At 46.9% G+C, this 16,023-nt stretch overlaps 1 protein-coding gene across 1 annotated transcript; it reads right to left on the reverse strand.

Annotated features, from left to right (window-relative positions):
- Window positions 1-12,176: 12,176 nt before the first annotated feature.
- On the reverse strand, window positions 12,177-13,661 carry LOC135371439 (uncharacterized). The gene has a single exon (XM_064605493.1). The coding sequence runs from the start codon at window positions 13,659-13,661 to the stop codon at window positions 12,177-12,179; it is 1,485 nt and encodes a 494-aa protein (XP_064461563.1).
- Window positions 13,662-16,023: the final 2,362 nt, after the last annotated feature.

Consider the following 16,023-nt stretch of genomic DNA (forward strand, 5'->3'; position numbering starts at 1 on the left):
TTGCGACCCGTCTTTCGTTTTCTGTGTCTAACCGAGTGTCCCTGTTTCTCGTCGCTAAAAAATGGGGTTGTACCAACCGGCCCTACTCTTTCTGTTGGTATATAAATATGTTTTGTTTAATAGTGTGAAGGTAAGTCATCCGCAAAGGACCACATGTAGTAAGCGCCAATGCATGTATACACTGAAAACAACTAAGCTTGCACTCATGCCCTATGATGATAAGAGATACCTCTTTAATGCCATTAAGTTATACCCATATGGAAGCTGTGAAATTGGTAATGAATAAGTATATTCTTTATTATGTGTATTGTGTTTCTTGTGTTTCAGGTTGTGAAGGTTTTTAGGCTGGGTTTTTCTCCTTCACCTGATTAGTATCACAATTGGCACCACTATTGGCTTTACGATTGGCAATATAATTGGTCTTAATAAATATATTTCAACTTGTACTTTTTGTGTATGACTCCTCTTTGCATGTCTATGCATGTCATAAGCGCGCGGACAACCCTCCGCACACGCGCCACCCGCCGCGCGCTGGAAAAAATACGCGAGTGAAGTCAGCCCAGACGGGCTTACCAGTGGGTCCGCTTTTGCTGGGACCAGCCTTCTTACTACTCCCCACCACTGTTCCCTTTTTAGTATGAGTTTTTGGCATTTCTTAACCTGTCGGCCTCAACAAGCAGTTTTATGATTGGATAGCGTTGTTTCATGGCACTCACTGTTGCAGGTGAAAAGAAGGCGAATCCCGCTACACTTTAAGTAATTTCCTCAAACGGTGTAACATTGCACTTAAATGCACTGAGGACACTGACAGCCGAATTCATGAGCGAGCCTCGACTCGAAACTCGACTCGAGCTGCTCCTCGAGGGCGGCTTTGCGCTTCATAAGTCGACCTTGTCTCCAAATGCTCCTCAAGTGGAGGAATTCCCCCGAGCATCCCTCGAAAATCTCGATGTAGCATCGGCCCTACCTAGAGAACGCTCCTCAACTCGAGTTTGGCTGGTGTCATGGAGGAAGATAGGTTCTTCGCTGAGTTCATCGAGCGTTTTGTGCCACGGTGGCCTTTAACTGGGTGCTGACGACACTACCACTGTGCGTCGACTTTTAATAAGGGGCCATCAAACTCCCTTTGAACATTTTGATGATCACGAGTTCCTGATATGGTAGACGGTACGGCTTCATGAAGACAACTGTACGAAGCCTTTGGATACGTTGCCGCTGGAGGAAAGTGTGTGCAATCGTGGGCTGCCGCTACCTCCTGTGCTACAGGTACCGGTCGACATGTGATTTTATGGCATTAGGATTTCTGGACTGTCGCGGGAGGCCCTGTGCACGTGTCAGAGCTGCCGGTGTGCCGCATTGTGGAAAAACTCCCACACCTTCTCGCAAGCACACTTTTCAAGACGAGGTGTAGTAAATTTTCCTTCTGTCGTGCTACTCAGCACAAAGAAGGGATGTTTGAAGGATGTCACGAAAAAAGTGGTGCAAAGAAAGAAACCTTGCATTTATTGGACATCGAAAAATGAAATATCTGATCTGTCCGCCCAATGCTTCTCTTTCTCCGTAATCTTTACACTCTATCAAGCTGTACCAACCCCTGCTCCAGCTGTGACCAAAATGGTTCAACAAATATTTCATTCATGCTTCTTTCTCTTCCTTTTTTTCCTTTTTGGAGTCGAAGAAAAAGCGGGCACAAAAGGCCGCGAGAGTTATGTTGCAACTCCCCCTTTTTTAGGGTAATTGGGAGATGTCCCAATAGGCGCGAATTCCTTTTGTCGTGTGGGGTAACAGGCTCAACCGTTTAGGCAGAATGCGAATGGGGCCATAAAAGTTCGTACGACATGCTCGCGGTGCCTCCCGAAGAATGGTCTCCCCGATTCTTTCGAGTAGTCTGGAACTCTCGGGACGTTGTTGAAAAATATTTTTTGTTTGTTTGGTTGTTGATAGCTGCCCTCTAAGCGTTGGGTAAACGTAGCAATCCGCTAACAAAGAGCTAGCGTTCACGCTACATGTTGGACTAACATATAATAATGACAAGGAGTGACACCATCTTTCATACTGTTTGATACTAGGTGACCTTGCCATTAAGCTAGCGGCTGCCGTTGTGGTTGTAGTTGCCAAACCACTAAACTAGAGAACATTTTTGTCTGTTTCCCTGTTCGAAACACCTGCATCCCACTTGCAGTCTTTTGTGTCTGTATTTGTAATGAACAATAAATGTAATGTAATGAACAATGAAATTTGTTATGAATAATAAAGTAAATAAATATATTTATTTTTCATGCCATAAGCGTATTTTAAGCACGGAAACAACATTTCCGATGGGTCCCAAAACACGGCTGGGGACGAGACTACAGCTTTATTCGAGGATGGTTTCTCGAGGACCGCCGTGGCGGAGGAATCCCCGAAGCGGGTTCATGAAACGCATGGGATCTTCGAGTGGGGGAGCGGAACTTTCCTCCACTCGTTGGAGTCCAGGCGGAGCGTCGAGTCTAGGCTTGTTCCAGATAACGGCGGTGAGTAGCACTGAGGACAGCAGCAACAACAACAACAAAAAAAGCACAGAGCCCCGAGGTGTCCCCAAGGTCGGGGGGAATTTTTGTGCAAATACTGGCTGCCGAACTGAACTTCAGGTTCTGCAGGTTCTGCAAGTTCAGGTTCTGCACTAGAAGAAACGACAGTCAGCAAATATCTGTACGCACGCGCAGGCAGCGGTCTTTTGCCACTCTGGTCATAAAATTTCCTTTCGCAGAGACGTAGCGACGTGGTGGTGGTGGGGGGGGGGGGGCAGCCACCCAAGGTGCACTCGCCAGAGAGGGCGCAGAACGGCAGGCCCTGGCAGGTCAGTTGGATAAGATAAAGCGGTAACGAATAAAGCTTGAATTTACGATCTGGGCAGTGCAAATAAGAGTATGCATTTCTTTGTTTACGGGTACTTCTGTACTTTGTACTTCTGGCTGTATTACTAGGGGGGGGGGAGCGCTTCAGATTTACCCTGCCCTGGGCACAAACTTGTTTCGCTACGGCTCTGTCGTTATGAAGAAGTGGGTCTGTTCCTGATCATTTACAGGTGTTTGCTCTCACGAAATTCCGAGATGTTCCGGAAGAAATCCCTGAACTTCGGGTCGTCCAAAATTGGCCGGGATCCCGGGATTTGATATCCCGAGTCACAACCCTAATACCGAGGATGCTGTTCCTCCAAGTAGTACCCACGAAACTCAGAGAGACTGGACGAAGCGAGCACAAAGCTGCGTGCGTCCCTGGGGTCAGTGTGCCTATGTCTGTAGCGGCCGGTGGACAACGACGAAGAATGCCACACGCCTGGAGCACCTGCCTCAGTTCCACCGGCGCGGCCATGGAGATAGGACACCGTCATCGCCTCTCCGTGGCATACCATCATCGCCGGTCGGGGCTGATGTAGAGTAAGAGTATCGTCCTCTACATTTGGTGACCCGAACTATGAACATCAAGTTCAATGTAATTCGGCCCTTTTACCATCCAAATTTGGCAACCTTCCTGGAAGTTCAGCACCGACGGTACGCTGCCGCGCAGCCTGGAAGCCCTCTTCCATTTCCTGTCCGACGCAACAATGGACCGCTATGGTAGCTCTGTGATACGGCAACCGATCGAGCTCGATGCTCTCCACGTATCCTCACCTCAACCTCACCTGTCCAGCCCCACTGCCACGCTCTCCATCCCAACGAATTCACTGGAACGACAGTCACCAAGCGGCTTTCCTGGCCATCAAGCACGCCACTGCCAATGCCACGCTCCTCGTTCACCCACGATACGAGGCTCCTCTCTCCTACAAAGCACTACCAACCGGTACACACGCGCATCACAGCTTCATTACCCTTTGCTTCAGCCCGATATTCACCGCACCCCGGCGCTCTTTCACCGCCGGCCGCGACACCCAAGCTTCGCGCTCACCTGCCGGTCGCGGCAGCCGACGCCACGGCACGCTTCAGCCGGAGTCTCGGCGTCTCCCAACGGCTCCCACAGCCTCACCCTCTCCTCCTCTGGGACTCTCAGAGCTTCGGCTCCCGTGCCGGTAGCGGTGCCCCAGAACCTCCCCTTCCCCAGCGCCTCACTCTTTTCCTCGCTGTTCTCGGGCTACCGGATCTGATTACTCATCAGCTCTGATGCTTCGCCACCGTCTGCCGTGCCGTCATCCTGTTCAACCGTACATGCTAACCACGGTCGCCCTCGCTGCCCTCCTCCAGTGAAGTCGCGGACATCATCTGCTTTATCGCCGCTCCGCGTCTGAGTGTGGGAGTGATGTAGCGGCCGGTGGACAACGACGAAGAATGCCACGCGCCTGGAGCACCTGCCTCTGTTCCACCGGCGCGGCCATGGAGATAGGCCACCGTCATCGCCTCTCCGTGGCATACCATCACCGCCGGTCGGGGCTCATGTAGAGGAAGAGTATCGTCCTCTACATGTCCATGGCAATTGTTGGCTGCGGCGCGGCGCTCGCGGTCCCTCCGGTACTAGGTCCCCGAAATCGCTTGCACGGCAATACGCCATTCGTGCTCGAATACTCTACTAAAAAGCGTTCAAAACGAATGTTTGATAAGTATAAACAACGGTGTCTCCAGTAACGAGTTAATATTTTCTGATCAGCTACAATTATTTTTTTTTTTTCAGTTTCTGCTGTCTCGTTTTTGTCTCATAGATGGAAGCTACCTGTCGGATAAAAGTGGAATCGGAAATAGGAAGAAAAAAAAACGCAACTTTAATACGTGACACAAACGTCTGACATTGCCAAAGGTGTAGTGTCGAATGCCTCCGACGGAATCCTCTGTCGTTTCTCCCCGGCCGTCTCGCCCGCCTCGGGTATCGTGCCCTTCTCTCTCTGGTGCGCGCGTACTTTGACCGCAAACGTTGTTCTGAAAAGCCACATTTGAATGGTATGGAGGAAAAAGTATGTTAGGAGCTCTCTAATCGAAAGTCGCTGGGTGCGATCTTTCCGGAATCGCGCGTTATGTGGGTCGTCGCATAAGCTGGGACTGAGAAAGTTTTATCTCCGTACGTGTCAAGCAGTTAAGAAACCTTTGTGTGTGAGAGTGCAAGGAGGGGCGGGACGCTCTGATGATGAGACACGGTGGTGTTCCGAAGGTTCTGGCACTTAGTTTCTTATTTCTTGTCATGCATGCCAATCGCTCGGTTTTGGGAACTGCAAAAGAGAGTCGTGATCTAGTCTCTAATTTATGTTGACGAGCACAGACATCTTGAACAACACTTATTTCTACATTATACACTATCGCTTTGGTGTTAAGTTTCAAGTTACTTCAGCACAAGCATGCTGCTCAAAGCGTTGCACCAGGGATTTTACCACCGCAACCCCCCCAAAAAAAACAATACTGCAACACCACCAGCATATCCATGCCAGAAAAGCTAAAAAGCCCTAATTCCAGTAGATATGGGATTCATTAGTATTGTGACATCAATAGTATTGCGACATCAGAGGACTAGATGAAATGCACATCAAATCCTGATGGCATTATTTGAAGTTTGACATAAACAGTAGAACATAGTAATACTGCTACAAAAGCACAAGGTTGTAGCTTCTAAAACCTCTGAGTCACACATATTAAGTTCCACATTGAAATGCCATACCTGCGCAAAATCATGCAAGGTGTCTTGTAATCTGTGATTAGCAAATGGCGCGGAATTCCATGGATTAGTCAACAACGACATCTCTTCAAGGACGTGCTTTGCAGGACGCCTGTGGCCTCTTTGTGTGCATTCGCGTGCCTTCCTCTATCACGACACGTTTCCTTCTCTTGTTATCGGTGAGGTATAAGGGTCCTGGCACAAGCAACAGCCCAACACAATAATACAGTTCCCTCAACATTAATTTAGCCCAGTCGTGAGTGGATGGAATCGTGTGTTAAATGTGTGAACTGTAGTGCTTTCACTGCAAGTGTAAAAATAACCTTCAACCTTCAACCGGAAATGTGTCTGCAGAATTCTGTGCAATATGGTTCACCTCGCATAATTATACCGAGGTACACAGATTTCAGGCCTGAGCACGCCATCGCCCAACTCACATGGAAAGCGAACCGTGTTGACCTCAGATGTGGGAAGCCAATATTAGAAATGTCACTTCAAACACTTCCACACTCCAAGGCGCCTGGCCTGTGTTCAACTCAAAATAATTAAAAGAGTGAGCATGAATGATGTAACGTCCACTCCAATGTTAAAGCCGTACTGACATAATCAAATTCACGTGAAAACAGGGTTGAAAAAAATCCGGATATTTTTAAAAAGAACCTCTGCAGTGGGCCTTTTTGGATAAAACCCGGATATTTTTGGAGAATATATACAAGGCTAGAAATATGACACAGAGTAAAAAGTGCTTTGCTGTTCTTGATTTCGGATGACCTCTCATAGTTTCTGTTTACGGAACTGCCAGTCCCAGCAACATTGTATCAATCTCTATTGTTTTCCGAATAGTGGTTGAATAGTGTGGATCCTACACGCAGGGCCGGCGATATGGGGGGGGGGGGAGTAAGGCGACCGCCTTAGGCCCCGCGCTTGCATAGGCCCCGCGCACGAAGCCCTCAACCAGGGATTACTTTTTTTTAAATATCAAGTATGCACTCAATCGTGTGAAACAGGCTCCGCGATGTGCCTTTGTCTCAGCCCCCGCACAACCCAAGCACCGGTACTGCCTACACGTCTGGATTAGCTGTCGTGTTTCGGCGCACTTCAGTTACAGTGCCTCCAGGAAGCGGTAGAAAGTCTCTCCCAGAATGGACGAAAGTAGAAGAAAACGGGAAAGAGCTAAATCTGAAAAGTTATAAATTAAAAAAAGTTTAGTGAAAAGTAACAAAGTTAAAAAAAGTTAAAAGCTAATTTAGCGCGTTCCTGGGCTTTTCCAAACAGCCAAGACTATAAGAAAATAAACCGGGAGTTTTCTGTGTGACGTTGAATTCAAATTGTCCTTCACGTCACATCTGTAGAGAATTTCTAAAAAATCCGGATAAAATTCTGTGGATAACGTCCCAAAAAATCCACGGGGTAAAATCCATGTGCATGAAATCCAAACAACCATGCGTGAAAACGTTGTTCGAAAGCGGTCACGTAAAATTTGAATGAATGGAAAACAAAGTGTTCACACCACAGCTACACACTCAGCTTTGTTTGTAGGGAAGTTCCTTCCCATAGCAGTTGAAGAACTTGATAACTGGTGTTCTTGCACGGGTTTCCCATACTTTCAGGCAAAGTCTTTCCAGTGTGCACAGTGTGTTGAACGGCTTTGGACCCTACTCTGTGTTATAAAGCCAGTATGCTGAAATGATGGCTGCCGCCCCTGCTTAAGGTCAGGACACGGAAGAGGCACACCTTGCCACGCACCACACATGGATGCACAATGAGCTCTTGCTCCTAAGGAGAGACATGTGAATATCAATAAAGGGCACGGCATCGGTCGTGAAAAGATGTACTTACCGCTCCTTACTGTTCAGGTGGCCTGCGCCTTATCTGCGTTTGGATACCTTCCACAGCAGACATCAACACGTGCAGTACTCCCTACACTTGATCGTCATAGAACCGTCTTCGACGTTGATGGACTTTCGTCAGCTACTGATTCCTTCGTCAACCAACAATGGCACCCAGCCACCCGCAGTCTACTACATAAGGACCGGTGTGGAATGTTTCAGTCAGGGCACGGCATCGGTCGTGAAAAGATGTACTTACCGCTCCTTACTGTTCAGGTGGCCTGCGCCTTATCTGCGTTTGGATACCTTCCACAGCAGACATCAACACGTGCAGTACTCCCTACACTTGATCGTCATAGAACCGTCTTCGACGTTGATGGACTTTCGTCAGCTACTGATTCCTTCGTCAACCAACAATGGCACCCAGCCACCCGCAGTCTACTACATAAGGACCGGTGTGGAATGTTTCAGTCAGGGCACGGCATCGGTCGTGAAAAGATGTACTTACCGCTCTTTACTGTTCAGGTTAGTCGCCCTAGTGGCGCTTGTTTTCGTTCTAATGATGTATTTCTCATCGCTGTGCCGTGCCCTGGCCGTGGCAAACGTTTCACCTGTTATATCTGTTTGCACTGTTTCTTAGCAACCTACATACAAAGTGTGTTATCCTATACTGATACCACCAGTGCCATTGGATTAATAACGAATCTGTTACTCTTGTGTTCCGGAGACATTGAACAAAACCCCGGACCCCCTGTAACCCGTTCTACGGACGACATCTTCTCATTGTTGTCAACACTTCAGGATCGTCAAAAGAACTTACTGTCCGAGTTGAAATCCCTGAAAATATCCCAAAACGCGACCGAAAACGCTGTGCAGTCGGTCACGGAAAAGGTTAACAATATCGAAAGCCCAATGGCCGCGATACACATCTTGTCAGCTGACGTTAACAACGTGAAAACTTCAGTGTCCACGTTAACTACATCTGTACATAGTATAACGTCGAGGCTGGATGACCTCGAGAATCGTTCTAGACGTAATAATCTTCTTTTCTTTGGATTACTTGATTCACAAACAGAGTCGTGGTCCGATTCGGAGAAACTGGTCGTTGAGGCATGTTCCGCCCATTTAAAAATTGATATTCCTTCTTGCGACATCGAGCGCGCCCACCGCATCGGCCGTTTCAGTAACACTAAAAACCGGCCCATAGTCGTCAAGTTTGTGTCAACAAAAACAAAGGATACAGTACTTTCCAGGAGTTCAAACCTGCGCGCCACTAATATCGCGGTATCACAAGATTATTCACAATCTACTCGACACGCAAGAAGCAAACTCGTAGATTACGGACGATCGCTGGGAACACCCTTCAAGCTCCGTTCTGACAAGCTCTTTGTAGGAAAGAAGTGTTTCACATACGACGTAAGCAGTGATACTTTGAGGGGGTTGCCGGTATGACAGTCCACTTGTATTCAGCCGTTTGGCAGGCGTAATGCACCAGTTAATACATCAATTTTGTTTACTAATATTAGGAGTGTCATGCCCAAGCGAGAGCAACTTTGTAGTGTGATGAATGACTGCTCATGTGATATTATTGTTTTAACAGAAACATGGTTAAAACCTGACGTTGCCAATTACGAAATTTTCCCTCTTTGTCCTTTATATAACATTTATCGTAACGACCGTTCCTATCAACGTGGCGGCGGCGTTTTGCTGGGTGTCAGACAAACGATACCTTCACGCCCGATACTTTTAACTAGTAGTGGCCTTGAGATGTGCTGGGTTTGCGCAAAACTGAGGGGTGTTGACGTTATTCTTGGGGTGTTTTACCGACCTCCAGCTTTTTCCGGTTTTGTTCCTCTATTTTCTGATACTGTGCACGAAACAGAGGCGGAGAGTTTCCATTTTCCCAGGGGGGGCAAGGGCGCACCGCGAAGTACGTACTCTGGCGGGCGGGGGGGGGGGGATATGTTTATTAAGAAAAAAAAAAGAAAGGAAAAGAAAGCCAGATGGATATCGGCTTGTTATTCCAACACAAAAGTGAAAGGGGGAAGCAAAAGGCAAAGAAAAGAAGAAAGCAAAAGAAAACAAAAAGAAGGAAAGAAAAGGAAAAGGAAAAGGAAAAGAAAAATGAACACAAAACTAAAGTTGAAGAATCACACACTCCGGCGGGATCCTATGATGTATGCAGAACTGGTATAGAAATAAGAGGAAGGAAGAACAGAAAAAACAAAACAAAAAGAAAAACAGAGAGAACGTAAACAGTGAACATGTGCACAACTGAAGGCATTACGCCTTTGAAAACTGAGTGCAAAAGGAACAAAATGCATTGAATCCTCGGTGTTTGACCCGCAATGCGCGCAATATAATGAATATGGTCAACGAAATGGAGCAGCGGGAGTTGAACCCGCTCCCAACGGATATGCGTTCCGAAGATCCTACCGTTACACCTCGCAGCTGCTGGTACCTTTTCGACTGCTTATTTTCATTGACCTGATTGCTTTGGGCGAAATTCAGTCTATGTGTTGTGTCATCCTCTGTGTTTCTTCGCCTCACCTTCTACTGTGATAATGAGTATGGTGGGCGAATACATATTTTACAAATTGCAAGATGCATTTTTGGGGTTGGTGCCTCTTCGCTCTTTTGACCCTGGCGCGCCGAGCCCCAAAGGTTGGTGTCAGTCTCTTAGCGGGACTTCCCGGGGGAGGCGGCGCCCCCCCCCCCCTAGTTCATGTTCCGGGGGGGCAAGGGCCCCCGCGCCCCCCCGCAGTCGGCGCCTATGGCACGAAATGTTCTGCAAATTTTCGAACAACCCAATAATTATCTGTGGTGATTTTAATTTTCCCACCATAGACTGGTCAGTTCCTCATGCTAATCAATCGGAGCAAAAAGATTTCCTTGATACGTGTCTAAAGTTCGGTCTTTGCCAAATGGTATCCGAACCTACCCGTATAACTGCTACAACTGCTGCCACTTTAGATTTGATATTTTGTACTGATCCAAATTTTTTTTGAATCTGAATCTTGCATTGCTTCTCTTAGTGATCATGTAGTCGTTTTTGCCCCCTTGACCATCTCTTGTCCTCAGAGGAAGACTGTTCAAAAAAAGATTCTGCTGTACGATAAAGCTAACTTTGAGGCTATAAAGACAGAGCTAGCTAGCTTTTACACAGACTTCATGGTGGGGTTTTCCGGGCGTTCTGTCGATGAAAATTGGTTGCTATACAAGGCAAAACTAATGTCGCTTATTAACTCACATGTACCATCAATTGTCATACGATCTTCCAAGAATAATTCATGGTTCAACAGCTCACTCAGGAAACTCTCTAGAAAAAAAAAGCGCCTTTTTCGCCAGGCTAGAAAGACCAAAAGCGCCGACACCATTCTAAAATACCATAACTGCGTGAGGGAGTACAAGGCCGAACTCAGGACAGCCAAACATGATTTCTTTTCTGATGAGCTTCCCAGATTGTTGTCCACTGACCCGAGAAAGTTCTGGAGGATAATCAACCCCAAAAGCACAGAACCAATTTCTTTGATGGATGAGCACGGCACACCTTTACCAGATGACATAAGTTGCGACCTTTTCAATCGTGCTTTTGTCAATGTTTTCGTCAACGATGCTGGTGTACAACCTTCAAGACTGTCCCTCTATGACCTCGTTCCAATGCACAACATCACCATATGTGTTTAAGGCATTATTAACATTATCGACAAACTGAAGATATCGTCATCATGTGGACTAGATGGAATTAACTTCAAAATCCTTAAAAATACCAAGTTTACATCAGCCATCTTTCTATCACAAATATTTACACAGTCCCTAAATTCAGGTATCGTACCTCATGACTGGCACCTGGCTAAGATTATTCCCATCTTCAAGAAAGGTGACAGGTCATCTCCGCTCAATTAACGTCCTATTTCATTGACTAGTGTGCCTTGTAAGGTACTTGAACACGTCATTTTCTCTGCGTTGTCTTCCCACCTCGAATCTAATCACTTCTTCTACGACTACCAACACGGGTTTCGGAAGAACTTCTCGTGTGACACGCAGCTATCATCCTTCCTTCATGACCTACAGATTAACGTGGATTCCAACATCGAAACAGACGCCATCTTTCTAGATATCTCGAAAGCGTTCGATACTGTGAGTCACTCATCGTTGCTTTACAAACTAACTTTACTCAACTTAGTCCCAAATGTATTTGCGTGTGTCCTGGCTTTGTCGCAGCGATGTCTTTCCCAGAGCCCCAAGCCTCCTCGTCATATCACGTTCCTTTTCCCAACATACCTTTGCCGCATTGCTTGCCGCTTTGCAACATTGCTTTGCCGCACCTGCCTCGTCATGATCTTCCACATTTGATCAGAGCCTAAAAGCACGCCAATTCCATCTTCTGTCCGTACCCCTGAGAAGCGACACTCATCGGCTAGTTTCTCTTCACTTAGAAGAAAAGTACGCACGTCCTCGTTATGCAATGGGCATGTCACAAGATCTTCACAAATGAATGGTACCTCGATTGCTTCAAAGACATGTACTTCCCCTCCGTATTGACTGCGTAAGCACAGTTTGACCAAACGCCGACGCTGCTTCTCTCTTCTGGAAGTCCTGTTCCCGAAAGTATTTATCGTGACGTCTATTTCTCCGGCAGAAGGAAGATTCAGTTCTCTGGCAATATCTTGGCGCACGAAGGTTCGTTGACTACCGCCGTCAATGACTCCCCTGAGATATAGACTGCGACCTTCAGCTACGGCCCAATGCCCTGAACGTTTGAAGTAAGACGACAGTACCTGTCTTCACATCTTCGCCAGTCCCACTCGTGTGCATGCTAGTACTGACGACTTCTTTCACTTTTGTCTGTTCACTTGGTTTCCACAAAGGATCGCACATCGTCCTTACGTGCCTTCCTCCGCATGCAGAGCAGGTTATTTTCTTCCTACACATTCTTGCATGATGTCCATGTTTCGTACAACGGAAGCATCGCTTTTGAGCTGCAAGAGTAGTTTTCTTCTCTGCCAGCGGGATGTCTGCGTCGCACAGCTCCGTTATGTGTCGCGAGGTGTTGCAAAATATGCAATCGTTGGTCATTTCCCGAGCAGTGGTGTGGAGAACTGACGCTGCCGGTCGTGTCTTGAATCCACCATTGTTTGAATTCTGTCGATCACCTTGCCTCTGATGTCCTCTCATCTCGTTGTCGACATAGGCACATCCATTGAACTTGAGGTGCTCAAAGCTTTCGATTTCAATTAGGAGAAACTTTAGAATTCGATCTAACTCCGTAGTTCCAACAATCTCTCTTCCAGCGGTACTCACTCCGGCATTGGTCTCGTCTCCATTGCCTTCCAAACTTGCTGTGCCAAGCTGCTGGCCTCTCTTCTCAGTACGATAATATTCCATGGCCATTTCAGTAGGCAACGCTGAAAGGATAGTATCTGTCAGCATTGTTGCAAAGGAGCTGCTTTCCACACCCAGTGCTTTGAGACCTCGCACGTTTGCTTGAACTTGATCATATAGCTTCCTAAGCCCCCGAAAATCTTTGTGAGTTTTCATTGGAGGCAATGTCCTCAGTTTGGTCAGGTACTGCCTTTCAATGCGACGCTTGTCTCCAAATCTTTCCATCAAGATTTCAATGGCATCGTTGTAGCACACCTCCGAAGCTTGTAGACCTGATATGGCGGCTGCAGCTGCTCCATCCAACAGTGACCTTAAGTAGAAGAACTTCTCTGGTTGTGAAAGGTTACTGTTGTTATGTACGGTTCCTTTGAATTGTTCCCAAAAGGGAAGCCACTCCGATAGGTCACCTCGGAAATGCATCAGTTGAAGTTTTGGCAGACGGGTCCCAGCGTGATTGCCATGAAGCGACGGCGTGTGAGCGGCAGACTGAGTCCCAAGTAGTGCCACATTTGTTGGAGCGGCCACCTGAGTGGCAGGCGTCGACACTGAGGTGAGCTCTTGCAAGGCGACACGTAGGTTAGACATTTCCTTTATAGAGTTTTCTTCGTATTCCAGAGCCATTTCATATTCCACCTCTAATTCATCGTCCTTGAGATGACCTTCAAACTCGGAATTGATCTCTTTCAGCTCTTCAAGGTTCACGCGTAGACGTTCCAACAAGCTTTCGACGGTCTTCCGATCATTAGGAGTGCTGCTCAGTGCAGTCTTGGCTTCTCCCACAAGTCTCGTAGCTTGTCTCCTTCGCGACGTCCTCTTCACCTTGAGACGTTCCATAGTCGATCGTAGGGCTCTGTTTATCCAACAACCAGTAGATCACTACAGACAAAGACTCCGTTCGTGAAGCGTTCCCGGGTTTCGGCACCAATTTTTTATGTCCTGGCTTTGTCGCAGCGATGTCTTTCCCAGAGCCCCAAGCCTCCTCGTCATATCACGTTCCTTTTCCCAACATACCTCCTACCTTTATTCACGATGACAATGTGTCTTACATTAAAACGTTTTCCCAAAAGAAGAAGAAAAACCCCGTTCTTGTGCTGCCCTCTGAGAGTTCTGCAACAGCGTGGATCAGAAGCTACCTGACTGGGTGCTCGCAAGCCACGTTAATTAACAACTCTCTCTTCTCTTCTACGTGTGCCCTCTGGCGTACCCCAAGGGTCCGTCATAGGTCCCCTCCTTTTTCTCATATTTATTAATGATATGCCTAATAATATATCGTCATGCGTTCGACTCTTCGCCGATGACTCTGTCATTTATCGCGCCATTTCTTCCTCTGCCGATACTGTCCTCCTACAGCAAGACTTAGACGCAATTAACGCATGGTGCTCGACCTGGCTTCTCTCATTAAATGTCTCCAAATGTGCTCATGTCACATTCACTCGGTCTCAGCCACACTTGGTTCGTAGTTACCTCCTAGGGACGTCGCCAGTCAGTAAACTTTTCTCGTATAAATATCAACCTAGTATCAATCAAGTAGCAACCTCTCTTGGTCGCACCATATTAACGCCATTACTAATGAAGCGAACCGATGTCTCGGGTACCTTCGCCGTAACTTGAAGTCAGCACCTAGTTCGGTTAAACACCAGGCGTTTACTAGATTGGTCAGACCGAAGCTCGGATATTGCTCATCTGTCTGGAATCCTCACTACGCCAACTTAACCAGTGTTCTTGAATCCGTACAAAACCGAGCCGCTCGATTCATCACAAATACTTATTTGTTTCCTTCCAGTGTATCATCCCTTAAACACTCTCTTTAATCGCCGGAACTCTCTACACGCCGAAGATATTTCCGTCTTTGTTTCTATTTCAAATTCTTCCACAATCCCCAATTGCACCCTAACTTCGTACGACCTGCCTCATACATTTCCGCCAGGGTCGACCATACCTTAAAAGTCACCCGACTCCGGTGTAGAACCCTTCATTTCTCGTATTCGTTTTTCCCATGGACCATAACCGAATGGAACTCTCTTCCCCAGGCGCTGGTCACCATTACACATTTTGAAACCTTCAAGAATACACTTTCTCAATACCTAGGTTTGTAAACATTGAGGTTCATTTTTTGTGATTTCTCATATTGTAGCACATTGCTCTCATTGTACTCACTGTAAATGTATTGTTGCTTTGATGTGATTTTCTTCTTTTTTGCCTTCCCTCCCTCATGTAACGCCCGCAGGGCCTTTGAGGTACAACCATAAATAAATAAATAAAAGAGTGCAGCAAGGAGTGCAGTGATGTGCTCAGCACTAAAGCTCAGCACGGGAAGGCGTAGAGCGTGTTGGTTTAACTGCATGATGCAAAAGACGCGAAAGGGACGAGGACATGGACACGGACAGTGATGAAATAAGGGTCAGCAGGCAAGCCAGCTGGTGAAGGTTCAACGACGGTAGCATACCTTGAGCTTGATGGTACGAGACGACACACAAAGTAGTAGACAGAACGAGGCTCACAACCAGCAATGAAACATTTATCGATCAGGCAAAACAGTCAGGAGTGGGAGAGGCGGTTACAAAGGACCTCAGGTAGAATGACTGGGGGCTGGCTGACGCAAGCATTGTCTGAGACTATTACAGCGGCTTCAAGAATGACACCGTTAGCATCATGCCTTACAGTGTGAAGACACTTGGTCCAAGAGAAAAGGGGGGCACAACTTTGACACGAGATCACGTGTTTGTCTAATTCTGAGGATTGTTCTTATTTTTTACAACGCTAAAATGCTCAAGTAAACGATCCTTGGCTCAGCGCTTGCTTTGGTCTACATAGGATTTTCCACTTGTTAGGGAGGATGAGTACACAATGCATTGTTTACAATCAACAAATGGTCTGGAATGCTCAACAGAGCAACCTTTCGAGGAATCACTTGTGAAACTAGTCAAGCTGGACATTTTGTTTTTTACAGTGTAGACGACGCGTATCGACGTTGGAAGTGAGGGATTTACAAATGGCATGCGAAATTGCGTGAAAGCAGGGAAGAGCAACAAGACGGGAATTGGTGGACATGTTTTTCAAATGACATGGTGGTGACAGGATTTCTTTATGCAGGTAGACAACAGGTTTTTTGCTACGGCATATTTTACTGTCACCATCATGTTTCCTCTGCCGTTACCAACGAAGTGTCGAGATTGACACGTGGTGGTTTTCCGTT

Source organism: Ornithodoros turicata, unplaced genomic scaffold, assembly GCF_037126465.1.
Source record: "Ornithodoros turicata isolate Travis unplaced genomic scaffold, ASM3712646v1 Chromosome11, whole genome shotgun sequence".
In the NCBI taxonomy this organism is placed as follows: domain Eukaryota; kingdom Metazoa; phylum Arthropoda; class Arachnida; order Ixodida; family Argasidae; genus Ornithodoros; species Ornithodoros turicata.